The 25,736-nt window shown below is 43.1% G+C and overlaps 2 protein-coding genes across 8 annotated transcripts in view; one reads left to right on the top strand and one right to left on the bottom strand.

Moving 5' to 3' along the window:
• LOC140715275 (catenin alpha-3-like) overlaps positions 1-25,736 on the bottom strand; it is a 1,577,100-nt gene that overhangs the window by 869,047 nt on the left and 682,317 nt on the right. The window lies entirely within an intron of this gene.
• LOC140715276 (leucine-rich repeat transmembrane neuronal protein 3-like) overlaps positions 290-25,736 on the top strand; it is a 323,270-nt gene continuing 297,823 nt past the window's right edge. Inside the window, exons 1-2 of one of the 2 annotated variants that reach the window (XR_012096096.1) lie at positions 290-879; positions 1,120-2,660. Coding sequence is in view for 1 of the 2 variants with exons in the window: in XM_073027225.1 (XP_072883326.1) it covers positions 867-879; positions 1,120-2,660 (1,554 nt within the window). In the remaining variant the exon portion in view is untranslated. The remainder of the gene's footprint in view (positions 880-1,119; positions 2,661-25,736) is intronic. The other variant, XM_073027225.1, reaches the window with a different exon arrangement.

The raw sequence follows: 25,736 nt of genomic DNA, 5'->3' as shown, positions 1-25,736 counted from the left end.
TCTCTCTTCCGACTCCCCAGAGACCAACCACTGATCCCTGGCCTGGAGATTTAGGAAGGAACTATTGAAGAGCACTAGAGGCTCCTCCTGACCCCGCGGATCGACTCTGGTCGCTTCAAATGGCAACCCTCCCCCCAGCAATATACATCCAAACACCCAACCACTTAGTCATTTTTTGTGTGTGAAGGCTCACTTGTTTATATGTGAATTGGGCTGGGGGCTGGGGGCGGGGGTTACAGAGGAGGATTCTGCACATGCCCGTTATAGCTTTCTCCAGTGGGGGCAGCTTCACATAAGACTTGGGCTTGAGGCACCAGAAGGGAGGATGCGGAGTGAGGCCGTGAGCTGAACAACCTGACCGCTGCCAACTACTGCGCGGGTTACTTGTCCACGGACAGCAGAGCAGAGCCGGGGCTGCTGACGGACTGGCAGCCCCCCAACACACACACACACAACTCACTGCAGCCCGCCGGGTGCGGCTCCGGGGAGCTTCATTATCGTGTCGCTGGCGATTCGTCAAAACTCAAATTGGGGAGAAAAATAAAATGCACTGGACTGGAGTAAAAACTTAACCGTTCGCTGCGGATGAAGATTGTGCCTCCTCTCCTCCTCCTCCTCCCCCCCCTCACACACACTCTCTCTCTTTCTCGCCTCTCTCTCTCTCGCTCTCTCTCTCTCTCTGTTGCGCTGCGCGGATCTTCCCATGGCTGTCAAAGAGTGATGTTTGCAGAGAGGGAACCAACAGTTCGCTTCGCAGGTACACTCCATGGGTCTGAGCAGGGCCGGAGTGGCGACGGTGCGGCCGACATAACGTGTCGAGCTTTGCGTAGTGAGAACCGACCATAACCAGCGGGGCTCCCGGCAGCATGCGAAGGATGGGTGAGCCGCTTCCGTCTTTTCACTTCCCTGCAACCGCCGCGTACCGTTTCACGGCCACGATCGATTTCTGATGCCGTTTTAAGTTGCCTGAAATTCAGAATTTCCCGATCACTTTAAAGTTACGGCAAATCCATACGCCCGGGGAAGGAGGCACGCATTTGATTTTTAAAAAAAATGCAGACGGGTCTTGATGCAGCTGGAAATGAGTGATTTATTAGAATAACTTTTCTTCCTTTTCAGGTCTCGGGGTAATTGCACTATTAAGTGGTCGAGTCGCAGTATTAATGGTGGCACCCACCGTCTTGATGAGTATGCTCTCCAGCGCTGAGCGAGCGTGTCCTAGCAATTGTAGGTGCCACGGTAAAATAGTGTACTGCGAATCGCTCAGCCTCCAGCAGATCCCTCCGAACATCTCCCCGGGCTCCCTGGGACTGTCGCTCCGCTATAACAGCCTGCAGACGCTGGATCACAACCAGTTCGTGGGTCTCAACCAGCTAACCTGGCTCTACCTGGACCACAACTACATCGGCTTGGTGCACGAGCACGCCTTCAACGGGATCCGCAGGCTCAAGGAGTTGATTCTCAGCTCCAACAAAATCACCCGCCTTTTCAACAGCACCTTCCGGCCGGTCACCAACCTGCGCAACCTCGACCTCTCCTACAACCAGCTGCAGTCGCTGCAGCCCGAGCAGTTCCGGGGACTTCGCAAACTTCAGAGCTTGCACCTGAGGTCCAACAACCTGAGGACCGTGCCGGTCAGGATATTCCAGGACTGCCGAAACTTGGAGTTCCTGGACATGGGCTACAACCGCATCCGCAGTCTGGCTCGCAACGCCTTTGCGGGCCTGGGCCGACTAGTGGAGCTACATCTGGAGCACAACCAGTTCTCCAAGGTCAACCTTGCTCATTTCCCCCGCCTGACCACCCTGCGAATCCTCTACCTTCAGTGGAATAAGATCAGCGTGGTCATGCAGGGCATGTCGTGGACGTGGAGCTCCTTGGAGAAACTGGACCTGTCGGGCAATGAGATCCAAGCCATTGGGCCCAACGTGTTCCAGTGCGTGCCCAACCTGCACACACTGCACCTTGACTCAAACAAACTGACCACCATAGGCCAGGAGATCCTGGAATCCTGGATATCGCTCAACTCTGTCAGTCTCTCGGGGAATATGTGGGAGTGCAATCGGAACATTTGCTCGCTCGTGAACTGGCTTAAGATGTTTAAAGGGAGGAGGGAGAATACAATGATTTGTGCGGGGCCAAAGCAACTGCAGGGAGAGCAGGTGGTGGAAGCCGTCGATAACTATAATATCTGCGTTAAAACTCAAAGGATTACCACCCACAGGATGCCGAGTCCACCCAAACTTCATGCCAAACCGACCTTTAAAACAAGGCTTCCCAAGGCCAACCCAGAGAGCAAAGCCCAGGTCCCAATCGCAGTCGCCACCACTCCCCCGCTGCCCAGCACTGACTCAGAGGATATCGAGCCCGTCTCTTTCCACAAGATCATCGCGGGCAGCGTGGCCCTCTTTCTCTCCGTGCTGGTCATCCTTCTGGTCATCTATGTGTCCTGGAAGCGATACCCCGCGAGTATGAAGCAACTGCAGCAGCGCTCGTTGGGGCGAAGGCGGCGCAAAAAGAGGCAGTCACTGAGGCACATGGTGCCCACCACCCAGGAATATTATGTTGACTATAAGCCTGCGCACACCGAGGCCACGGAGATGCTGATGAACGGAACAGCCTCTTGCACCTTTAACAAATCTGGCTCCAGGGAATGCGAGGTATGAAGTTCTCATAACAAAAAAACACAAAATGTGGGAGTGAGAGGTAAACACGTGACTATTACGAGTGATCGTAAATATTTGCCTTGAGTGAGATTTGGCGGAATGGTTGTACCCTGCAGTACACTATATTACCCCAGAGTGCACATACACCTACTAAAATTTCATAGGTTTTTAAAATATCTATATTTGCAGTTATTGACTTTAATAAATGTATTCACTGAATTATGCTTCTTTTCGGCAAGTATGTTACTGTTATAATTACAGTCTTGCCTTTTTGTATAAAAAAAAATCTATTGTTGCCAATTCCTTGAAGTCGGCGTGCCTTTCTTACCAAGCTCCGAGCAAAGGCGTTAAAACTGGAGATCTGTACCTGCCATTTCTGCATGTTCCATTTTATTTGATTGCTGGCGTGATTTCTGTAGCTGAACCGCTACCTTCTGAACTTCAGTATATGTATTATGGCTCTTGCCAGCTGTAATTTAGAGAGCGCTGCAGATGCGTGAAACTTGGTATTTGGTATGAGGAGGCTGACACTCGGACGCAGTGAAGTCACCTCTGACTCCCAGCTGTTACAGTGCAATGTGAAAGGGGGTGGGCTATTGTCTGCAGATTGGAGCCATTACCATTTGGCCAGTATTGCATGAATGCCAGAAGGACGGGAGCTCAACATGACCAGATGATTCAATGGAATAGATTTGGTCAAATTATAATGTACATTGGGCCATAATTTTAAAATTAGAACTAAGCCGTTCATGAAATAATATCAGTAAGTACTTTCACAGACTGCTATGAATCTAGAACCCTCTCCCACCAGAGACTGGTCTTTGCTCGGGGCGAATCTACACCAGGAGATTTTTATTAGCTGAGGGTGCCGCCGAATGTGTAAGGCGTATGGAGAGGCGAAATAGCGTCTTTCTCTTCCTTATAATTGCAGATGGAATGGGGGAATGAGCGCGTAAAATTAATCCTGGGTTTTAGACGCGAGCCACCGAACTGCAGAGATCTCGCATCCTTGCCTCGTCATCCGTGTTGGCACTGGGTGTCTCTGGTGAAATATTGAAGTAATATTATCTCCCTTTTTAAATTCGTAAAACACAAATATAAGCTGTTTAGTTCTTGCAATGTTTTGTCGGGAATTACTTCAAGCAGTGAAAGACGCTGAAAAGGTGACGGGATTTTAAACGGGAACGTTGGCGGAGTAAAATATCAAAAGTGACAGAGTGCGTTGATTTGAGGCCATCCTTTTTTTTAAGAAAAGGAAGATTACTCGGAGCATCCCACAGATAGTATTTTCTCCATTTCGGTGTCTTATTCTGAAAATAAGTTACGCCACTCTCCCCATTCCCTCTCATCACGTACACTCACAACAGATTTTATATCATGATTATCTGAAAGTCTAGCGAAAGTACTATCGGTTTTGAATAGATCAGGTGGAATCGTTTAAATTATGTGCATATTTTATTTAAACTGCATTTGAACATCTCGCTCAAAGGCAAAATAATCCCTGGCCATTGAAATGGAACTCAAAACGTGGGGGAAGGCGCTCCCTTCTGTGTGTGTGTGTGTGGGGTGGGGGGGGAGAGTCCTATCAAAGACTGAAGTTGTGCGTTGCGGAGAGGTTATTGAGTGACAAGGTTTGCGAGATGAATTTTGTGGCGCGCTGGCAGGACACCGTGCGTGGGGAGACGTCTGACAGCGCCGAGCCTGTAAACAGCAACAGCGATCGATGCCAGTTAGTCTTTAGCGGAACTAAATCCAAGCTCCCCAAACTTTTTTTTTCCGCTGCGCATCACTTGGGAGCCTTATACCCACTTCGGCGTGCTTATTGAATATAAAAAATTATCCTCTTTTTCACAAATTGTGCTCCAGTTTTTACCGGCCGCTCTCGAGCAGCCATCCCCCATTTAAAACCCCTGATCAAAGCCTCACCGGGATGGAGAAGGACGGGGATAGGGACTAAGCATCGGAGTCCTCGTTAACAAACAGGAAAGACCGGGGATCGGAGAAGGAAGCCGACGATGACAGGCCCATGGATTGCAGCCAAAGGCTCCTGCGTTGACACGTCGAAATGCACAAAACAAGGGTCTGCTAACGGAACTATTGAAACAGCTTCTAGTTTCTTTTTGAAATTTGGGAGTTTAATCATTTGCGCAAGTCCGTCCAACAAAAGGGTACTGGCATGTATGAATGGCTTTACACAGTATGTGGAACAGGATCGATAAGCTAAGGCAGAGATAATTTAACACGCGAGGAAGGTATTTTAAATTCAGACAGGCTAATGCAAAGGAAAATCTATCACATAAAGCCTTGTTCGGAGAGAGAGAGAGAGTTAATTAACAGTGCACTGTTGCTTTTTCCAATTGTGCTGCATCAGTTTTATAGAGTAAATATCAACAGTGTTTTCTTGTAGAGGTAACTAAGATACTGTTGATTTTATGACTGAACGTGACTGTTATGTGGGCACAGTTGGCGTGCTGGAGAACGGGGGGGGGGGGGGGTCCTGTCTTTACACCAACACTCCCTTTCTGAACACAATGAAAAGGACGTGCATAATAATCACCGTGACTTGGAATACAAACATTCAATTACAGTTTCAAGGAAACTGCACGGAAAGAGACAAAAATCTGCCCAATCAGATCGGTTGTCAATGACCTCTGACCCAAAGTGTTAACTCCATTTATTTTTGCATAGAGGCTGCCTGGTACGCTGCGTGTTATCAATATATTGTCTGCTTTTACTTCAGATCTCCAACATCTGCCATTTTGATTTCCATTTACTGTTAGGTCAGTATTCTTACTACCAGCAACTTGACTCTTGCTCGGGGTAAAACGGGAACAGTTTTCTGCTAGTGGCTGCGTTAATTGTAAAATTAAAAAGGAAAAATAAGTACGGTAGAAGTGCCTAGTAGATCAGGTGGCACCTGTTTTTATAGAAACATAAATGTCGATTTCCTATATTGACAACTTGTTTATTCCACTTTCTGCACTTCTGCCTGCTGGGTACTCGCAACATGCTTTTAGGTATCTAGCATGATATTAATGCTGTAGCAAATATATTACACCTTGCACTGACAGGCAGAGTCATCTTTATTTCACGCAGTATCAAGTTTTCATTTCATCTCGACCATCTGAACAGATTGCCGAAGACAGATGCAAGGACAGTGATACAGCGCCACGCAGGTCATCAGATGCTACTGCAATTGCCTACACTTGACTGATTAATTCACTTGCTTCATTTTTATTCTGCAATTGACCGTAAGAAAATACAAATGCCTGCTTTAGTGTAAATACATTCCACAATGCAACTGATGCACGGCATCAGCATCCCTGAGAAGGCCATTCAGCCTAACCAGTCTGTGCTGGACTCAAGCCTCCCTCCATTCTCAATGCCGCTCAGTCTACCCTTGAATTCTTTCTTCCTTTTCCTGTAAACACAAGCATCAAGATATTGCCAAGATAATTCATTGCTCTCTGCTTAAGCTATTCCATGTTTCTGTGTAGATAAATTCCTCTGTAACACTTTATTGAGGCTGTTGCTGTTTGATAGAAATCTTTTATCAGCCAGAAGCCCCAATAGTGTAGGCACCTCACCTAATGATGCATCAGGGCTAAGTATGCAGCCCAGGAATGATTCCAAGAATTAGACACAAAGCTGAAGACTAAAGGGAGATTGCACTGTGCACTGGTACTTAAGATGCTGAGCAGAACCCATGCAAATGTAAACAACCTATCCACATTTAGATTGTGAGCACGGAAGGTGAGCCAAAGATTTTAAATGGACGAAGCTCATACTGGTTATCTCCTTTACTTGGAGATAACAGATTTCTGTCTCAGACTGAAGTATTTGTTTTCTTCATCAGTCACAGTTCTGGGAAACTTGCAGAATATTTTTAAATACAGCCAACTATTTTTTAATCTTTTCTTTACTGGAAATCCATTAAATGAAGGTAGCATGATAGCATCTTTTTAAACATTGCCAGTGAGTTCCATGTGGGAACACAGGAGTGTAGGCTTTGCCCAGCTTCTGATCAGCGCTCCTGGCAGGCAATTTCATAAATTGAATTCTTACAGATTCACAGTACACAAAAGAAGGTCTTTGACTCAGTGGGCTGGTACCAGTTTATTTAAATCATTCCCAGTTAGTCCCACATCCCTCTCTTTCCCCAGAGCCTTGCAAATTTCTCCTCTTTAACTATTTATCCAATTGAAAGTGCATCTGATTCCATCACCCATTCTGGTAATGCCCTCCAGAGCAAGTTTCTGCAAAAAAAAATCTCATTATCTCCTCAACAAATCTACAAACCATTCATAATATTTTAAAGCAAATGCTGTCATTGGCTTTGGTTTCTCTGACCTGGGAACGCTCGAGGCTGTCACTAAGTGCCTCAATTTGACATTCGAACAAAGTCGAAGAGGAAAAGGGTGACCAAAATATGCATGAAACTCTGCTGTACTGTTTATTTTAAGCTACAGGGTGACTGTCCATAATTTGCATAAGGGAAAGATCACTGTTTTATGCATGAGCTATAGAGAAAGAATATGTTACAGTGAACAGGGTGAAATAATTATTGATTAATCAGATGTCTGACACATTGGAAAATTAGCACATTGTCTGATAGCCAAATAAGCTACCTTCAGTCATCAGCAGGATTTCTAAATGCCAAGAAATAAATGGACATATGCCAGGTGACTTTTTTCATAGACTTATTTTGACAGATGCATATTTCCTTGTATTCTTATATTTCCATATGACACAGAAGGGAGCCATTTGATCCAACAGCTCCAATGCTAGCTCCCCAACAATGCCATTGCTCCACTATTTTCTGTATAACCTTTTCTCTCGAAGCTGCCCGTCATCTCCCGATTCTCCTGCCACACACCCAGGGGCACTTTACAGTAACCAATTACTCTACCAACTGGAACGTCTTTGGAATTCGGAAGGAAGCCCGTTAACAAGAATGCAAACTTCACAGAAACTGCACCAGTGGTCAGGATTGACCCTGGGTCACTGGAGCTGTCAGGCAGCAGCACTACCTGCTGCACTATGAGGTAGCAGTAGGTAGTTTAACCAGCAGAAACCAACCCAATGAGCTCGGTTACCATTGCACTCATGGTTCACCTGCACCATCCTAAGACACTGGATACAGCTTTACTGTATCTAGATAAGAAGACCACCCCACAGTGACAAGGATACTTATTTTAGGCACAGGGTGGGCAGGCTGACTATTCAATGTTTACTGCAGAGTCACCATGTTTACACACTGCTGGTTCAAGCCTCTGTAAGGAGAGGTAAGACCATAAGACATAGGAGCAGAAGTAGGCCATTTGGCCCATCACATCTGCTGTCCCATTCAATCATGGCCGATCCTTTTCCTCCCCTCCTCAACCCCACTCCCTGGTCTTCTCCCCGTAACCTTCAATGCTGTGTCCAATCAAGCTCTCCCTTAAAGATAACCAACGACCTGGCCTCCACAGCTGCCTGTGGTAATAAATTCCACAAATTCACCACCCTCTGGCGAAAGAAATTTCTCAGCATCTCTATTTAAATGGACTCCCCTCTATCCTGAGACTGTGCCCTCTTGTCCTAGACTCCCCCACCATAGGAAACATCTTTCCACATCTACTCTGTCTAGACATTTAACATTCGAAAGATTTCAGTGAGATTCCACCCCTACCCCACCATTCCTTCTAAATTCCAGCAAGCACATACCCAGTGTTATCAAATGTTCCTTATATGATAACCCTTTCATTCTCGGAATCATCCTTGTGAACCTCTTCTGAACCCTCGCAATCCACGAGAGGAATGACATGTGCTGACTATCCAGGCCGTCACTGTAGTGGAGTATTGAGAGGGAGTAGCCGTTCCTGCTTTGCTGTGTTTTGCATTTATGGATTTGTGTCACAATGATCTGAGGACCACATGGTTGTTAGTGATGAATTTAAGATATTTAACATCTTTTCAATGTCATGAAACAAGTAATCTGGACATATGGAAACTTTCTCTGCATGAATTGATACTGATAGTTAAAGCAATGTTATAGTATAGCAATATATTATATAAATATTATAAAGTTATAATATTGTAACTATGAAAGTATTTCATTGGCTTAAAACTGCTTTGGAATGTCCTGTCATTCTGAAAGGTTTCTCAGCAATACACATCATTCTATCTCCATTTTTAACTTTGGACTGAATCTACAGTGGACAGTGGAATTGGTTCTGACTTTCCACTGGCACCCCAACACTCTAGCCTCCACATTGACTTCCTTTACCCTGGGAACGGGGATAACTTTCCCACCAAGCAGAACAAAATGTAACTCTCCTCCAACTGAATCAAAGACACACCCTTAAGCTCTGAGAACTACAACATTCTGTATGCTCAGCTTGTGTTGGTGAGGGAGGAGAGGAATATATCGTGTGTGAGCAAAATCAGTGGCCTGCGTGATGTGCAACAGTAAATGCTGGAATACTACAGATAAAGCTGCCCACGTGCACGGACACTTTCCTGCCTGATTCACAACGGCCACACAGCAGAAGACAATTTTGCGGCGTGTGCCTCCTGTGAGGAATATCAGTTGGCCAGCTGTGGAATACTGAGAAATGCTGGGAGGTACACCAAGCTCATATTGGTAGAGAGACAAGACTGCAGATGTGCAATATGCAGCAGCCAAAGCGACAATAGTTTGGTGCATTATAGCAACTTATCTTAAATCTGCTTGTCTCATAGATGAGGCTGTCTGATGTCATTTACAGCTTATGGGACTTTTGGCTGTAACTGGAATCACGTTCTGTTGACCACCATCTGACTGCTCAATTTCCCATGATATGGCCAAGGGCTAGTAAGAGAATCATAGTTCATCACTAATAGCTCCATTCCTGAGCAGTATCTAAGAAAGGACACACTGGCATTGGAGAGGGTCCCGAGGAGATACAGAGAAGAATAAGATGGGATTTCATTAAACCCTATCAAAATGGAAAGTTCTAGATAGGGTGGACATACAGAGGATGCTTGCAGTCACAGGAAATCTAGAACCAGAGGGCACAGCTTTAGAATACAAGTACGTCCTTTAGAACAGAGGGTCTAAAGGGTTTATGGTTGAAAGGCAGAGCAGACCTGATGGGCTGAATGGTCTACTTAAGCTCCTGTGTCTTATGGCCTTATGCACAATCCAGCAGCTGCAGAGGGGGGAAACTGCTGGCAAAATCTGTCCAATAGGTTCAGGACTTTGGAGATAATTCGGGAGTCCCAGCCACCTACCTGAGAGTGCCAGCAGTTCCACACATGACAATACCTGGAGATAGTTCTATTACCGAGGAGATGCTGTAACACCATTTCAGCAACAAATACAAATTACAAGTGTCATCCATCAGTCCTAATGGAGCAGGAAACATTAATTGTTTTGTTCCAGTATTTGTATTTATATAAAGATTGTTGGAACCTGTAGCATACTGCAGTGTAGCACAGTCCTAATTCTCCAGAGCATACAGCAGTAATTATTCCTTCTTCTGACAATGCGAGGTACATTTAATCTATTTAAGGCAGAAGCTGGGAACGTACCATGAATGGGCAATGACAATGAAATGAGACAGAGCTCCAAGCCATAGCCATGAAGCAGGAGTTTCTCCACTATGTTTGTAACTCCTACCTCTGCCTCTGTATCACATTCAAAGATAGCTTGTCAGCGAGTTGGCTTTACATTTATGAAGAGTACGTCGGAGATTCTGAGTTAGCAAGAAACTGGAAGGCTGATAGTCTTTCCTTTTTCCATTGCTGCCGGCATGTCCCAAAACCTGACCAAACTGACCACAACACTGAGAGGAGGGAAACCAGATAATTACAGACTTGTCCAGTTGAATCAGTTGTGGGGATATTACTAGAGCATGACATTAGTAGCAGAGTCACTTAGCTTTTAAACAAGTAGAAGATGATGAAAGAAAGCTGGTATGAAGTTACAAATAGGATCATTTATGACTTTTTGCATTTTTTATGGAGGCCACTGACAGTGGAAAGAGAGGCTTCTTATAATTCTGCCTCAATTAATTTCCAAATGCATTTGCCACCACTTCACAGGGCAACAGTCACAAAGGAAGAGTGCAGAGAAATGGAGACAACTTTGTGGCGTAGATTAGTCATTGGGGTATAGGAGGCAGACGGTCCAATGAGACCACATGGGTAGAATTTAGAAATACAAGAGAGGGTGATTATTTTGATGGGATTATACTATTGTTAGAGGATGTTTCTAATAGTGGGAGAGTCTAAAACTAGAGGGCACAGCCTTAGAATACACCTTTTTAGAAAAGAGATGGGGAGGGATTTCTTCAGCCAGAGGGTGGTGAATCTGTGAAAGTTATTACCACAGATTGCTGTGGATACCTAGACATTGGGTATACATTTGGCCCTCCTTATCCGCGGGTTCCGCATGCGCGGATTCAACCAACCGCGGATCGGGAAAACCCGGAAGTTCTCTCTCCACCACTCGTCGTTTGAGCATATACAGACTTTTTTTCTTGTCATTATTCCCTAAACAATGCGGTATAACAACTATTTACATAGCATATACATTGTAGTAGGTATTATAAGTAATTTATTGATGATTTAAAGTACAGGCAGTCCCTGGGTTACGAACGAGTTCCGTTCCTGAGTCCGTCTTTAAGTCGGATTTGTATGTAAGTCGGAACAGGTACATCTGGTATTATTTAGCATCAGTTAGTCAACTGTTTGTCTTAGTATATAGTATATATTTTACCTTTCTATGCATATAAAACACTTAAGAAATGTATGTATTTCAATAATTAAACCACTGCATTGCTTAGTAATAATTGTAGCTATCATCAGGGCAGGGCCTTTCACATGCTCCATTAAAATTGTTTCGATCATTGACCGACTTTTCCAATGACCGACGGCGTTTCACCTCTTTCTGATCGCTTTATTATTTCCACTTTATTTTCAGTCGTGATTGTTTTCCGTCAACAGAACAGAAACACTGCAAATTCAGGTCCTAAAGTCCACCTACACTGAGACGGGTTAAATAAGGGACTTGAGCATCCACATTTTTTGGTGTCTATGGGGGATCCCGGAACCAATCCCCCTTGGTAAAGACGGCCGACTGTATTTAAAGCAGAGTTTGATTAGTAAGGGCATCAAAAGTTATGGGGAAAAGGCAGGAGAATGGGTTTGGGAGGGATAATAAATCAGCCATGATTGAATGGTGGAGAAGACTTGATGGGCCAAATGGCTTAATTCTACTCCTGTGTCTAATGATTTAATTGTCTCAAACACCTCCCTACCCCCCAGATAGTTAATGCAAATTATATAAGAAAATCACAAATAGGTTTATGAATAATAGGTTTGTCATGGGAGCTGACTTTAACTTCTCTGATACTGACTAGGACTGTCATAGTGCTAAAAGATTAAGATGGGGCAGAATTTGTTAAGTGTCCAGTAAAGTTTTCTCAAGCAATATGTACGTTGTTCTTCTTGAGAAGGAGGAACGTGTGACTATCTCTAAGGGAATGAGGGAAGTCAGGAGGTTGACAGCTCAAGGACATTAGGACTAATGACCATAATTTTATTAATTTTCAGATAATTGAAAATACTAGATAGAGTGGATGTGATGTTTCTAATGGTGGGAGAGTCTAGGACTAAGAGGCCACAGCCGTAGAATATAAAAATAGCCCTTTAGAACATAGATGGAGGGTTTTTTTTGGTTTAGCCAAAGGATGATGAATCTGAAATTAATTGCCACAGATGGTTGTGGAGGCCAGTCAATGGGTGTATTTAAGATAGAGGTCGATATGTTTTTGGTTAGTCAGGGCATCAAAGGTTTCTGGGAGAAGGGATGGGAGGGATAATAAATAAGCCATGATGGAACAGCGGAGCAGACTCAATGGGCCAATTGGCTTAAATCTGCTCCTACATCTTATAGTCCTATAATCATAGAAAAAGATAGGATTGTCTCCCAAGTCAAAGTCCTAAATTGTAGAAAAGCTAATTTCAGTGCCATCATGTAGGAACTTAAAGCTCAAGTGGGAGAGGCTGTTAGTGCATGAAGGCATGTCTGACAACTGGAAAACTTTTAGAAGTGAAATAGGAAGAGTTCAGGGCCAGCATGTTCCTGTTAGGGTGGAGGGCAAGGCTAGCAAGATTTGGGAATTCTTGATGGCAGTGGATATTGAAGATCTGGTCAGGAAAGAGTAAGGACATGTATGTCAGGAATAGGCAGCTGGGAACAAGTGAGTCCTTTAAAATACTGGGCACGAAATGCACTTAAGAAAGAAACCAGGAGGATAAAATAGGGTCATGAGATATCCCTGGCAGATAAGGTAAAGGAAAATCATAAAAGATTCTATAAAAGTATAAGAATAAAAGAGACACTATATTCCCTTAAGGATCAATGTAGTTATTTGTGTGTGGAGCCAAGAGAAATGGACAAGGTCTTAAATGAATATTTCTTGACTGTACTTACCTTTAAGGAACACATGACTTCAGGGAAGGTGTTATCCTGGAACGTATCATCATTATGAAGGAGGTGTTGAAGGTGATCTGGGCTTGACCAGGTGTATACAAGATGCTACAGAAGTAAGGGAGGATTCTGGCAGAGATATTTTGCATTTGAAAAGACAAGGATTCATTAGAGATATTTAGCATGGCTTTGTGAATGGGAAATCATGCCTCACAAATTTTTGAAGAGGTGAGCAAGAGGATTGACAGGGGCAGGGTGGTCGATATTGTCTATATGGCCTTTAGCAAAGTCATTGACAAGATCCTGTGCAGTAGACTCATCTTGAAGGTTAAGATACATGGGATACAGGTTAAATTAGCAGACTGGATACAAGATTGGCTGGGTGGTAGTCGAGGGCTGTTTCAGATTTGAGGCCTGTGACCAGTTCTGTATCATGTGGATTGGTCCTGTGATTAAGTTAGATAGGGTGCAGAAAAAAATCACAAAGAGTGAGTGAGAAGGATAGGCTGGGTCTCTTCTCTGGAGCAAAGAAAGCCGAGCAATAAAGTGTTAGAGGGATATGTGAGGCATAGGAAGGGTAGGTAGCTAGAATCTATTTCTCACAATAGGAGTATCTAAAACCAGAAGTTTAGGTGAGAATGAGATAGTTTAAAGGGCAACTGAGGGGCGCAATTCTCACACAAATTTGGTGTCTGGAATGAGTTGCCAGAGGAGATGGTGGAGGCAGGACCAGTAACAACATTTAGAAGTGTCTGAGCACATACTGAAATGTGCAAGGGATAGGGGAATATGGAATTGATACCAGCAAGTAGGATTGGTATAGACAGGCATAGTGTTCTGTCTTGAGACAGGGGGACAGAGGGTCTGTTTCTATGCAGAACATCTCTGTGAATCAGACTCAGGTTTGTCTCACTGGCATATGGGGTGAAATATGTTGTTTTGTGGCAGAAATACATTGCGATACATAACAAAAACTATAAATTAGAAGAAATATATATACACAGTGGATTCCAGTTAATTGGGACCAGTACATTTTGGACCATTTAAACTGCTGCCCCAATTAGCTAAAGTTTAATAGAAATAGTTAAAAAGACAAACTGAGTAACCAGATGATGCAAGGATTCACACAGGTGCAGTTTCATTTTCCCTTTCAAAGTGTGCATAAAATGTGTTTAGCTCATCTGGGAGTGAAGCATCACAGCCATTCATGATGTTAGTCTTCACCTTATAGGACGTAATAGCCTGAAAACTTTTGCCAGAACTGACGTGCATCCGGTTTCATCTCTAACTTCCATCGGACATGTTATTTTCACTCTTAAAATAGCCTTCAGTAGGTCATACCTGGACTTCTTGTATAGTTTTGGATCACCGGTTTTGAATGCCACAGATCTAGCCCTCAGCAGACTGGTTTATCCACAGCTTTTGGTTTGGATATGTCCAGTATGTTCATGAAGACTTGCACTCATCCACATAGGTCCTGATGAAGTCAGCGACAATTGTGGCATGTTCATTCAGATTGGAAGATTAATCTCTGAATTTTGTCCAGTCCACCAAGGCACAGCATTTCTGTAAGCACTCTTCTGCCTCCCTTGACCAGACCTTTCGAGTCCTCACCACTGGTGCTGTGGTCTTCAGTCTCTGCTTATACATCAGGAGTAGAACAGCCAGGTGATCGGTCTTTCCAAGGTGTGGGCATGAGATAGCACAGCAAGTGTTCTTGGTGGTGGTGTTACAGTGGTCAAGTGTGTTGCCTCTTTTGGTTCCACTGATGGTAGTTGTTCAGAGACTTCTTCAAGCTGACCTGTTTGAAATCCCCTTCAGCGATAGGGAAGGCATTAGGGTGCGCTATCTCATGACTGCTCCTCCAGTGCCTGCCTGCCGTTGGCCTGAGGTGCAATGTACACTGCTACCAGGATAATGGCGGAAAACTTCCTTGGCAGATAAAATGGACACCACTTGACTGCTAGATGTTCCAGGTCGGGTGAGCAGGACTGAGTCAGAACCGCCATGTCTGTGCACCACAAAGAGTTAAAAATAAAGCCTACTCCCCCACCTCTACCTTCAAAAGACTTGACTGACCCATCTTTACGGTGAATGTTGAATCTAAAAAAGGGATTGACAGGATGTGAAAGTGAAATGCCCCATGAACCTGAACTGTATCCTCTCGGGAAGAAGGAAAAAGAAAGACTGTCTTGGAATTGCACTTCATTAACCCTCAGTATCATCTGCGTGTGGCAGTCCACCCATTGTTTCAGTGCAGAGCCTATGTCCACAAACTTCAATGGGCCTTGGGTTCATCTGAATGTGTGATGTATGTTCTCCTTCACCTACATCACCTATTTTTGGAGCGACGGAGTATGAGAGGTGACCTGATAGAGGTGTACAAGATAATGAGAGGCTTTGATCATGTGGATAGTCAGAGGCTTTTTCCCCAGGGCTGAAATGGCTAGTACGAGAGAGCATAATTTTAAGGTGCTTGGAAGTAGGTACAGAAGAGATGTCAGGGGTAAGTTTTTTATGCAGAGAGCGGTGGAATGGGCTGCCGGCAGTGGTTGTGGAAACAGAAACGATAGGGTCATTTAAGAGACTCGTGGGTGGATGCATGGAACTTCGAAAAATAGAGGGCTATGGGTAAGCCTAGGTAGTTCTGAGGCAAAGATATGTTTGGCACAGCTTTGTGGGTGGGTCAAAGGGCCTGTATTGTGCTGTAGGTTTTCTATGTTTCTATGTTGCAATTAGGAACCCTAAAAGGATCTTCAATGAGTTGAGGCCTCCTGTGGAGATTCAGAGGATTGGCGTATTTCATAATGCTCCATTTCCTGAAAACATCTGAAGCCACTTGGCCTACTGAGTCTATCCTGGCCCTCAGAGTATACCCATCAGTTCCATTCCCCACTTTTCTCCCTACAGCCTATCTCTCCTCACATGCCCATCAACACTCACTGATTCTCCTGACACCCACCGATATGAGTGTCACCACTTAACCTGCCAACGCATTTTTGGGTGGAGGTGGATGTCCCCCTGGTAAGTGTGTGTGGGGGGGGGGGTGGGGAGGACAGGTGTAGGTATGGGACTTGGAGGAGTCCCAGCCTGGCTCTACACTCTCACAAAGCATAGTGTAAACAGGCACTTTCCGAGAATACAAAGTTATTTCATTCACAGTGTTGCAAAGGGAGGTTTGCATGAGCCCCAACCTCACTTGAAATGGGTCGGATGTCATCAGCATTTTCAATGTGCAAGTGTGACTCATGCCTGGAAGTGCCTGTTCAAATTTTCAGAATAATGCTAAAATGAAATTGTTGTTATCATGCTTTCTGGCATCCAAATATTTACTCAATTGTAAAATACCTTGAAATAGTCTTATGTGATTGGCTTTCCACATTGGAGAGCTGTATATCATATTTACAGATGACAGAACTTAGTTGGCGCATAGATAAGAACAAAAAATTATAAAGGAAAATAGTTAAAGTGTAATGAAAACAAGAATGCCACTGTATGTGGGAGTTGGCTCTGCTCAAACTGGCTGGAATTTAACTATAACAGTAATTACACTTAAAAATCACTTCAATAGTTCTAAAAGAGTTTGAGATGTCCTCTGCTTTCAAAAGTTGTCAAATAAATGCCATTCCTTATCGTAAATAAACATGAAAGCCGTGGCAGACGGAGATTGAAATGGAGATATGTGAGGTTATCAACTTCGGATCCGAGGATGACAAATGGTTGTATTTTCTCCAATACAAGATGCGAGGAGCTAAAAGAAGCAAAGGGATTTAGGGGTCCAAGTGAATAAATCATAAATTCCTAATGTACTGGTACAGAAAGTAATCAAATGGAGAAAATTGAATTTTAGCTTTTGCCCTAAGTGGATTGCGATTCCAGGGCAAGGGAGTTATTTTTCAGCTGTATGAAGCTTTGGTTAGACTGCATTCTGGAGGACGGTACCCACCTTTCGATATGGCATGCCGGCAAGGATGTCTTGGCCTTGGAGGGCAAGCAATGCAGATTCAACAATATGATAACAGGAACATAAAAATACGAAAGCAGCTTGCATCATTTTGAGTTGAGGAGTTCAAGTGGGATCTGATCAAATAATTGAAAACATCAGCACGAGGGAACCAGAGCATAGCCGTTAGCACAATGCTTTGTAGCACAAGTTGCAAAATCAGTGTTCGATTCTCGCTGCTGTCTGTAAGGAGTTTGTTCATTCTCCCCTTGACTGTGTGGGTCCGCCTACATTCCAAACATTAGTAGGTTGTCGGCAGTCTATGTTGGCGCCAGAGGTGTGGTGACACTTGTGGGCTGCCCAGCACTATCTTCTCTGATTTGATTTGACACAGATGACGCATTTCACTATATGTGCATGTGACAAATAAAGCTAATCTTTCCTTTCAAACTGTTTCCCCTGAAGGGCAAATCCAGAATAAGGGTGCAAAATTGTAAAATTAAACTGAGCGGTAGATTTAGGATTTTTTTTCCACACTAAGGACAGTTGCTAGATTCCTTCCCCAGAAGTTCATGTTGTTATGTCACTATAATGGTCAAAACTGAGGCTGACACTGACTGATTTTTACTGGCTGATGGTATTAACAGATATAGTTTTAAAGGAGAAAATGAAGTCGAGATGCAGGTTTCCCAAGAGCTGATTAAATGCCTATCAGCCTTGAGGGGTAGAATAGCCTACTACTGCATTGAATACTTCTGGAGAAATATCAGCCTGGATTTTACAGGAAAATGCTATACTTAACTCGTGTAACTGATGTCATTTCCCTGTGTAGAGCCGACAAGTTGGAATTGATTATATATATCCAAACCCGTGAGGCCTGAACAGGCTGGCACTAATTTGCCAGACTTCTTTGAACTGATGGAGGTTCAGTCCTTGGATACAAAATTACAGCAGTTCTCCAGCCTCCACCAAACAGATTTTACCAGATCAGTGTGCGTACAGGAAAAGTACTCCCATTACCCGAGGCACTGGAAGATACTATAAACAGGCTAACTTATGGGTTTGGATCTGTCCTCTCCATGTATGTCCTGGGGCATCGCCAATGAGCACCATACTACATTGGTCTGGGACAGCATGGCTAGCTCCCTGTTTGTTGAAAATACTGGAGTACTTTGTTGAAAAAATGAAAACTTTAAACAAAGCAAACTATTCCAATAGTGTGTTATCAAGTGAAATAATTTCTATATGCTGCTTCTGCCAATTCTACAGAGTGATACTAGTGAATGCCACTGATTAGAAACTACTCTTGTCAATATGAACTCCTAAATCATTTCAAAAAATATATTAACAGATACAGTAGTTAACGGAAATGCGATTAAGTTTTGCAAGACTCTGTTCCTCATCTACTCAATGGGAAAATCCATTTTGAGATCAATGCCCAATTAGCAGTGCATTTGATTACTTTTTCAGCATGAAAATTAATGGCTGGAGAATCAGTAGAAACATTCATCAAGCTTATTGATGACTTCACTTGTTACCCCTAATCTGCCCCCTTGCCTCAGGGACTAAAGAACCGTAACACTTCTCTGCAAGCTTCAACGTTGGGCACCAACTGATGAAAATTTTCTGATGTAATTCTGAAACAGCTGCTAACAGTACGAGGGAATGAAGACATTATCTCAAGCATTTCTTAATCTAACTCTTCTCAGCTCTCCTTTGTTACTGAAGGCAAAACTCTTTAATCAATCACAATTCTAATTTCTCCTTTCTTGGCTTGGTCTGAAGCTTTTTTAAAAATCTCTGATAACCATCTCATGAAATACATTTGAGGCATTTTACTACATTATAGGTAAAATATATTTCAACCTATTGATCCATATTTGCCAACTCCATACTCAGGTCAGTGGCATGAAGCATTGATCTTAGCAGTGATACAACTGGCCTCTTCCATTGTGCTCTTCCTAGCTTCGGGCAAATTTACTTGATCCTTGGCAGTGATCTTTTTTGTGCACATTTTATGCATTGCTCCATTTGCAGAATGAATGAAGCAGGCACAAAGCCTCACCTGCTGAGAAAACGCATCAAGCAAACTGAGACCTATTACGGCTGCTTCATAGGTTCTGCTATTACATCTCTATATGTAGTTACTTGGAAGTATGGCTACAAGTAAAGAGATAGCAGAATATCAGACGTCATTTGGAGCTATTGAAATATGTAGGTTCGACATTAATCTGAGAACATTGAAATTAGATGTTACCTCATTAATGTTAGATTGGTTCAATGCTGGTGTTCTTACCTCTGCTTCAGCATCATGGTAGTGTAGTGGTTAGTACGATCACCTTACAGCAGCCAACTGTAAGATCATGGTTCAATTCCTGCCGCTACCTGTAAAGAGCTTGTATGTTTTCCCCATGACTGAATGCTCTAGTTTCCCCCCACATTCCAAAGATGTACGGTTAGGGTTAGTGAATTGTGGGAGTGCTACGTTGCCGCTGGAAGCGTTGCGACACTTGTGGGCTGCCCAGCACAATCCTCTTAGATTTAGAACATGGAAAATCTACAGCACATCACAGGCCCTTCGGCCCACAATGTTGCGCCAGCCATGTAACCTACTCTAGAAGTTGCCTAGAATTTCCCTACTGCATACCTCTCTATTTTTCTAAGCTCCATCTACCTATCTAACAATCTCTTAAAAGACCGTATTGTATCCACCTCTACCACCTTCACTGGCAATGCATTACATGCCCCCACCACTCTCTGTGTGGGAAAACTTACCTCAGACATTCCCCTTGTATCTACTACCAAGCACCTTAAAAATATGCTCCCTCGTGTTATTCATTTCAGTCCTGCAAAAAAGCCTCTGGATATCCACATGATCAATACCTCTCATCACCTTATACACCTCTATCAGGTCACTGCTCATCCTCCGTCGCTCCAAGGAGAAAAGGCCAAGTTCACTCAATCTTTTCTCTAAGGCCCCCAATCCAGGCAACATTGTTGTGCATCTCCTCTGCACTCTCTCTACAGCACCTACATCCTTCCTATAATGAGGTGACCAGAATTGAACACAGTACTCCAAATGGGGTCTAACCAAGGACTTATATAGCTGTAACATTACCTCGTGGTTCTTGAACTCAATCCCATGGTTGATGAAGGCCAATGCACCGTATGCCTTCTTAACAACACTGTAAACCTGCGCAGCAGCTTTGAGTGTTCTATGGACATGGATCCCAAGATCTTGCTGATCCTCCACACTGCCAAGAGTCTTATCATTAACATTAAATTCTGTCTTCAAATTTGACCTACCACAATGAACCACTTCACACTTATCTGGGTTGAACTCCATCTGCCACTTCTCAGCCCAGTTCTATATCCTATCAATGTCCCGTTGTAACCTCTGGCAAATCTTCAGACTATCCACAGGACCCCTAACTTTTGTTTCATCAGCAAACTTACCAACCCACCCTTCTACTTCCTCATCCAGGTCTTTTATAAAAATCACAAAGAGGAGGGTCCCAGAACAGATCCCTGTGGAACACCACTGGTCACCATCCTCCATGCAGAATATGAACCATCCACAACCACCCTTAGGCTTCTGTGGGTAAGCCAATTCTTGATCCACAAAGCAAGGTCTCCTTGGATCCCATGCCTCATTACATTATGAATGAGCCACACATGGGAAACCTTATCAAATACCTTACTAAAATCCATATACACTTCATTCACTGCTCTCCCTTCGACAATGCGTTTTATTACATCCTCAGATTCAGTCAGGTTTGTAAGGCATGCCTTGCCCTTGCCAAAGCCATGCTGACTACCCCTAATCAGATTATGTCTCTCCAAATGCTCATAAATCCTGCCTCTCAGGATCTTCTCCAACAACTTGCCCACCACTGAAGTTAGACTCACTGGTCTACAATTTCCTGGGCTATCTCTACTTCCTTCCTTGAACAAGGGAACAACATTTGCAACCTTCCAATCCTCTGGGACTTCAGTTGTTCCTATTGATGATGCACAGATCATCGTCAGAGGCTCAGCAAATTCCTCCCTCACTTCCCACAGTAGTCTGGGGTATAGCTCGTCTGGTCCCAGCGAATTATCTAACTTCATACCTTTCAAACGCACCAGCACATCCTCTTTCTTAATGTCTATGGACTCAAGCATTTTAGTCCACTTTAACTCATCTCCACAATTGCCGAGGTCCTTTTCACTGGTGAATACTGAAGCAAAGTATTCACTAAGTACCTCCACTCCCTCCTCCGGCTCCCTGCCCATGTTTCCACTATTGCACCTGATTGGTCCTATTCTCACACGGCTCATCCTCTTGCTCTTCACATACTTGTAGAATGTCTTGGGGTTTTCCTTAATTCTGCTCACCAAGGCCTTCTCATGGCCGCTCTTGGCTCTCCTAATTTCATTCTTGAGCTTCTTCATGGCAACCTTGTAATTTTCTAGAATTCTATGAGTACCTAGTTTCTTGAATCTTTCGTAAGCTTTTCTTTTCTTCTCAACTAGAGTTTCCACATCCTTTGTATACCATGATTCTTTACCCTACCATCCTTTCCCTGCCTCAGTGGAACATGCCTATGCAGAATGCCATGTAAATGTTCCCTGAACATTTCCCACATCTCTGCCTTGCATTTCCTTGAGAACATCTGCTCCCAATTTATGTTCCAAGTTCTTGCGTAATAGCATCATGTTTCCACCTACCCCAATTAAATGTTTTCCCAAATTTTCTGTTCATATCTCTCTTTCTAGCACTGTGGTAAAGGAAATAGAGTTGTGATCACTACCTCCAAAATGCTCTCCCACCGAGAGATCTGACACCCGACCAGGTTCAGCCTCTAGTTGGCTTATCTACATATTGTCTCAGGAATCCTTCCTGAACACTCCTAACAAACTCCACCCCATCTAAATCCTTTGCACTAAGGAGGTGCCAGTCAATACTGAGAAAGTTAAAAATCACCCATCACAACCGATACATTTCACTGTATGCTTTGATGTACATGTGCCAAATAAAACCAATCTTCTTAATCTCAGATTACATGTCAAGCCTTACACCAGAAACCTGAGCACCATCGTTCAGACCAGCATGCTGATGCACGATTGAAGGATGATTGCTCTATTTTACAGAATGGGTGAGGCCTCCCAAGTGTAGATGGGCAGAGCAGTAGTGCAATGCTATTACAGTGCCAGCAACCTGGGTTCAATTCCACTGCTGTCCGTAAGGAGTATGTATGTTCTCTTTGTGACTGTGTGAGTTTCCTCCACGTGCTGCGGCTTCCTCCCACATTCCAAGGACATACAGGTTAGTAGGTTAGTTGGTCACATGGGTGTAATTGGATGACATGGTCTCATTGGGTTGGTAGAGCCATTTATGGTGATGTGTCTCTAAATGTATGTACAAAAATTATAGTGCATTTAAAAGTTTCCCTTGCATAATTCAAAACACAGAAGAAGGGTTTCCCATCTTATCCTGGCTAATATTTATTCCCTAACCAATATCATCATAGCACTTGGCCTCAGTACAGGAGCTGAGATGTCTTGCTTTGTGAGACAGGGTTCTGATATACAGCTATGTTCTCCCTGACTAAGAATAGACTACCAATAGAGGCAATGCAGACAGTGCTCATCAGAATTATTTCAGGGATGGAAAGTTTGTCATGCAAGGTCTACAGACAAGACCTGTAATCTCTTGAGCAGGGGTTCCCAAACTGGGTTCTATGAACCCCGTAATTAATGGTATTGGTCAATGGCTTAAAGAGGTTGGGAACCCCTGTTCTTGAGTTTAGGAGAAGGAAAGATTTAATTTATGACTTAACAAGATGGATAAAGCGTTCATGACTACAGAGATCACGGTGTTAAAATAGTGAGTTGGCCATTCAACAACAGTAGTGCATCTTTGGAATTCATTAGTCCAGAGATCGATGGAGACTTAGTTACCGGGTATCCTGAATATCACGCCTTATAAGTTGTTCTGATTTTTTTCTATTTTTCCAGCACGATGATTAGACAGCTGGATGGGAGACTGGTGCCAGTGTAGTGATTGGGAAGTCTGTTACCAGGGAGATGATTAGAGAACAAGGAGGCATTAGAGTGGAGATCAAGAACAACTGGGGAAGGTGGGAAAGCGATCAATGGTTCAGACAGCAGAAGGAATATCAGTAGGAGTAGTGAAGAGAAATCCATTAGGCCATTAAAGGAGTAAGAGAAAATTGCAAAACAAGCACCTGATGTAAAGCAAAAACTGGAGCTCCTATTATGGAGGTCTGATGTACTGTAGATCCCTGGATGATAACCCAATAACCTCACAGGTGGTTTAAGACGTCTGACAACTGGATTAATATCTTCTGATAATCTCAAAACTACTGTAAAACCTGCTAATTTAAAACTGATTAATAGCTTCCAGTAGCTATATTAAGATGAAAACTTGATAGCCTCATAGCTGCCCCTCACAGCTTGTAAATTGCAACATACTCACAGTTGGATTTAAACTTCCTGATAACCTTACATTGGCACTACTTCTTTCTAATGAGATCAGATGGATTAAAACCATGCCAGACAACAGGATTTATGCCTTTCAATAAGATCACAGCTGGATTAAAGCCCTATCACAAAGCTTTATTATTATCTTCAGATAACACAGATGGTTGGAAGCACTATCACTATGCTGTACTGAAACCATCATATTCACTCACACGGACAAGATCACCATACACTTCGGGATTAACTTTACATTCACCACTAGATTAAAACCCAATTCCATCACACTGGATTAAAATGTTCCTATTTTCAGAGCTGGACTGAAGTCTGCCCTACACAAGTAGAATAAAGCCTTAGTCCTTGGAATGGAATGAATACCTTCCCATTTATCTAAAACTTTGCAATTCCTTACAGCATTAAAACCTTATCCATTTAGTTTGGACTAATAGCTGATTCCCCTTACAGCTGTTTTAGCACCTTTCTATTCTGCACATCTGGATTAAGCAGTTTGATCATTATGGTTGAATTAATATCTTCCCATTTATTCACAGATGGATTAAAACCATATTCACTTCAACTAAAGTGCATCCTCTCATTCACAGCTTCCCACATAGTTGTATTAAAACATAATCATTCATTCACACCTGCTTTAAATGATGTCTGTCTGTTCACATCCCAATTAAATTCTTTCCAAGCTTTATTAAACTCATTAAATTTTTAAAAGTCCAAGTAAATTTATTATAAAACTACATATATGTCACCATATACTATCTTGAAGGTCATATTCTTGCAGACATTCACAGTAGAACAAAAAAAATTAGAATCAATGAAAAACTGCACTCAAAGGCTGACAAGCTGTACAAATACAAAATAAGTGAATGAATTAATGAAAGAATACACAATGAGAACCTGTGTTGCAGAGTTCTTGAAAGTGAGTCCAAAAGTTCTGAACTCTATTCAGTGTTGAGGTGAATGAAGTTATCCACACCGGATCAGAAGCCTGATGGTTGAAGGGTAATAACTGTTCTTGAACCTGGTGGTGTGGGATCGAAGGCTCCCGTACCTTCTTCCCAGTCAGGATACTCTCCACTGTGCCTTTGTAGAAGTTTGTTAAAGCAGGATTGAATTTTTAATCCTTCCAAAACAAAGCATTAGACTTACAACACTTTCCCCTACATCGGATCTAAGTGCTTCTGCATGTATACCACCAAGAGCCGTTGGTTGGCCTCTTCAAGAGTATTATCATTTACAGTCGCAACTGCACCATGACTGTTGGGTTGTCTGTTATTTCCATCACTGTCATGTACATAGAACTTGCACACATGTCTTTTTGGTTATGAGCCAGACAGTCCATAGAAGTAGAGAACCAACCCCTTAAATTCAAAGGAAAACGGAACCCTGAACACTTCTGTTACTCGCAAAAAAAAAAATAGAACTAATAACATCTTGTACAAGTGGTTTTGCTTGCCTCTGGCTAACATGTTTTTATAATTGCAGAACTTCATGTAGCAAAAGAAAAAAATCCATCAAGTAAAATCTTAACACTCAAATCAGTCTGACACTTTGGTCCTTCAATTACATTCCTTGTGGTTGAGCTAAATCCTGGTGATTTAGTTTACCATTTTAACTGGAAGAGATTTTAAAGTCTGGAATATGTCGCAGAGACTAGCAGTTTGAATGATATTTGACAATATTTTGTTCACTTCTCAAAGTGTGTGTAGAGATAATCCTCTCAGGAGTCTAAATGGGTGAGAGTTTGGACAAAATTATGTAGAATATCATGAGTGTTCACACAGGACGGAGATAAATTAAGTGGCCTTAAAGAGAAGGAAGCAGAGGTGAAAAGTGCTGAAAATACTCAGCTTGTGGAGAGAGAAACAGAACTAAAGTTTCAGCTCAATAAACTTCCAACAGAAACTAGAAGCGCCAACTCTGTTCCTGTCTCCACAAATGCTGCCTGATTGGTAAGCTTTTCCAACACTTTCTCTTTTTATTTCAGGTTTCCAGAATCTGTATTTTTTCACTTCTTCTGATTATAGAGAATGTATCCCTGAGGTAAGGTAGGGTGCAAAGTGCACAGAGTTCAGGGAGCTGGGGGAAAAGACTCTATCTGGTTAATATATAAACATTTAATTAACCAGAAGGCTGGCAGAGAGCAAAAGTGAGTCCTTTAATTAAAAGGAGC

The sequence above is a fragment of the Hemitrygon akajei genome, chromosome 23 (genome assembly GCF_048418815.1).
Source record: "Hemitrygon akajei chromosome 23, sHemAka1.3, whole genome shotgun sequence".
Classification (NCBI taxonomy): Eukaryota; Metazoa; Chordata; class Chondrichthyes; order Myliobatiformes; family Dasyatidae; genus Hemitrygon; species Hemitrygon akajei.
Note: the sequence above shows the minus strand (reverse complement) of the source record. Positions and strands in the feature narration are given on the sequence as shown.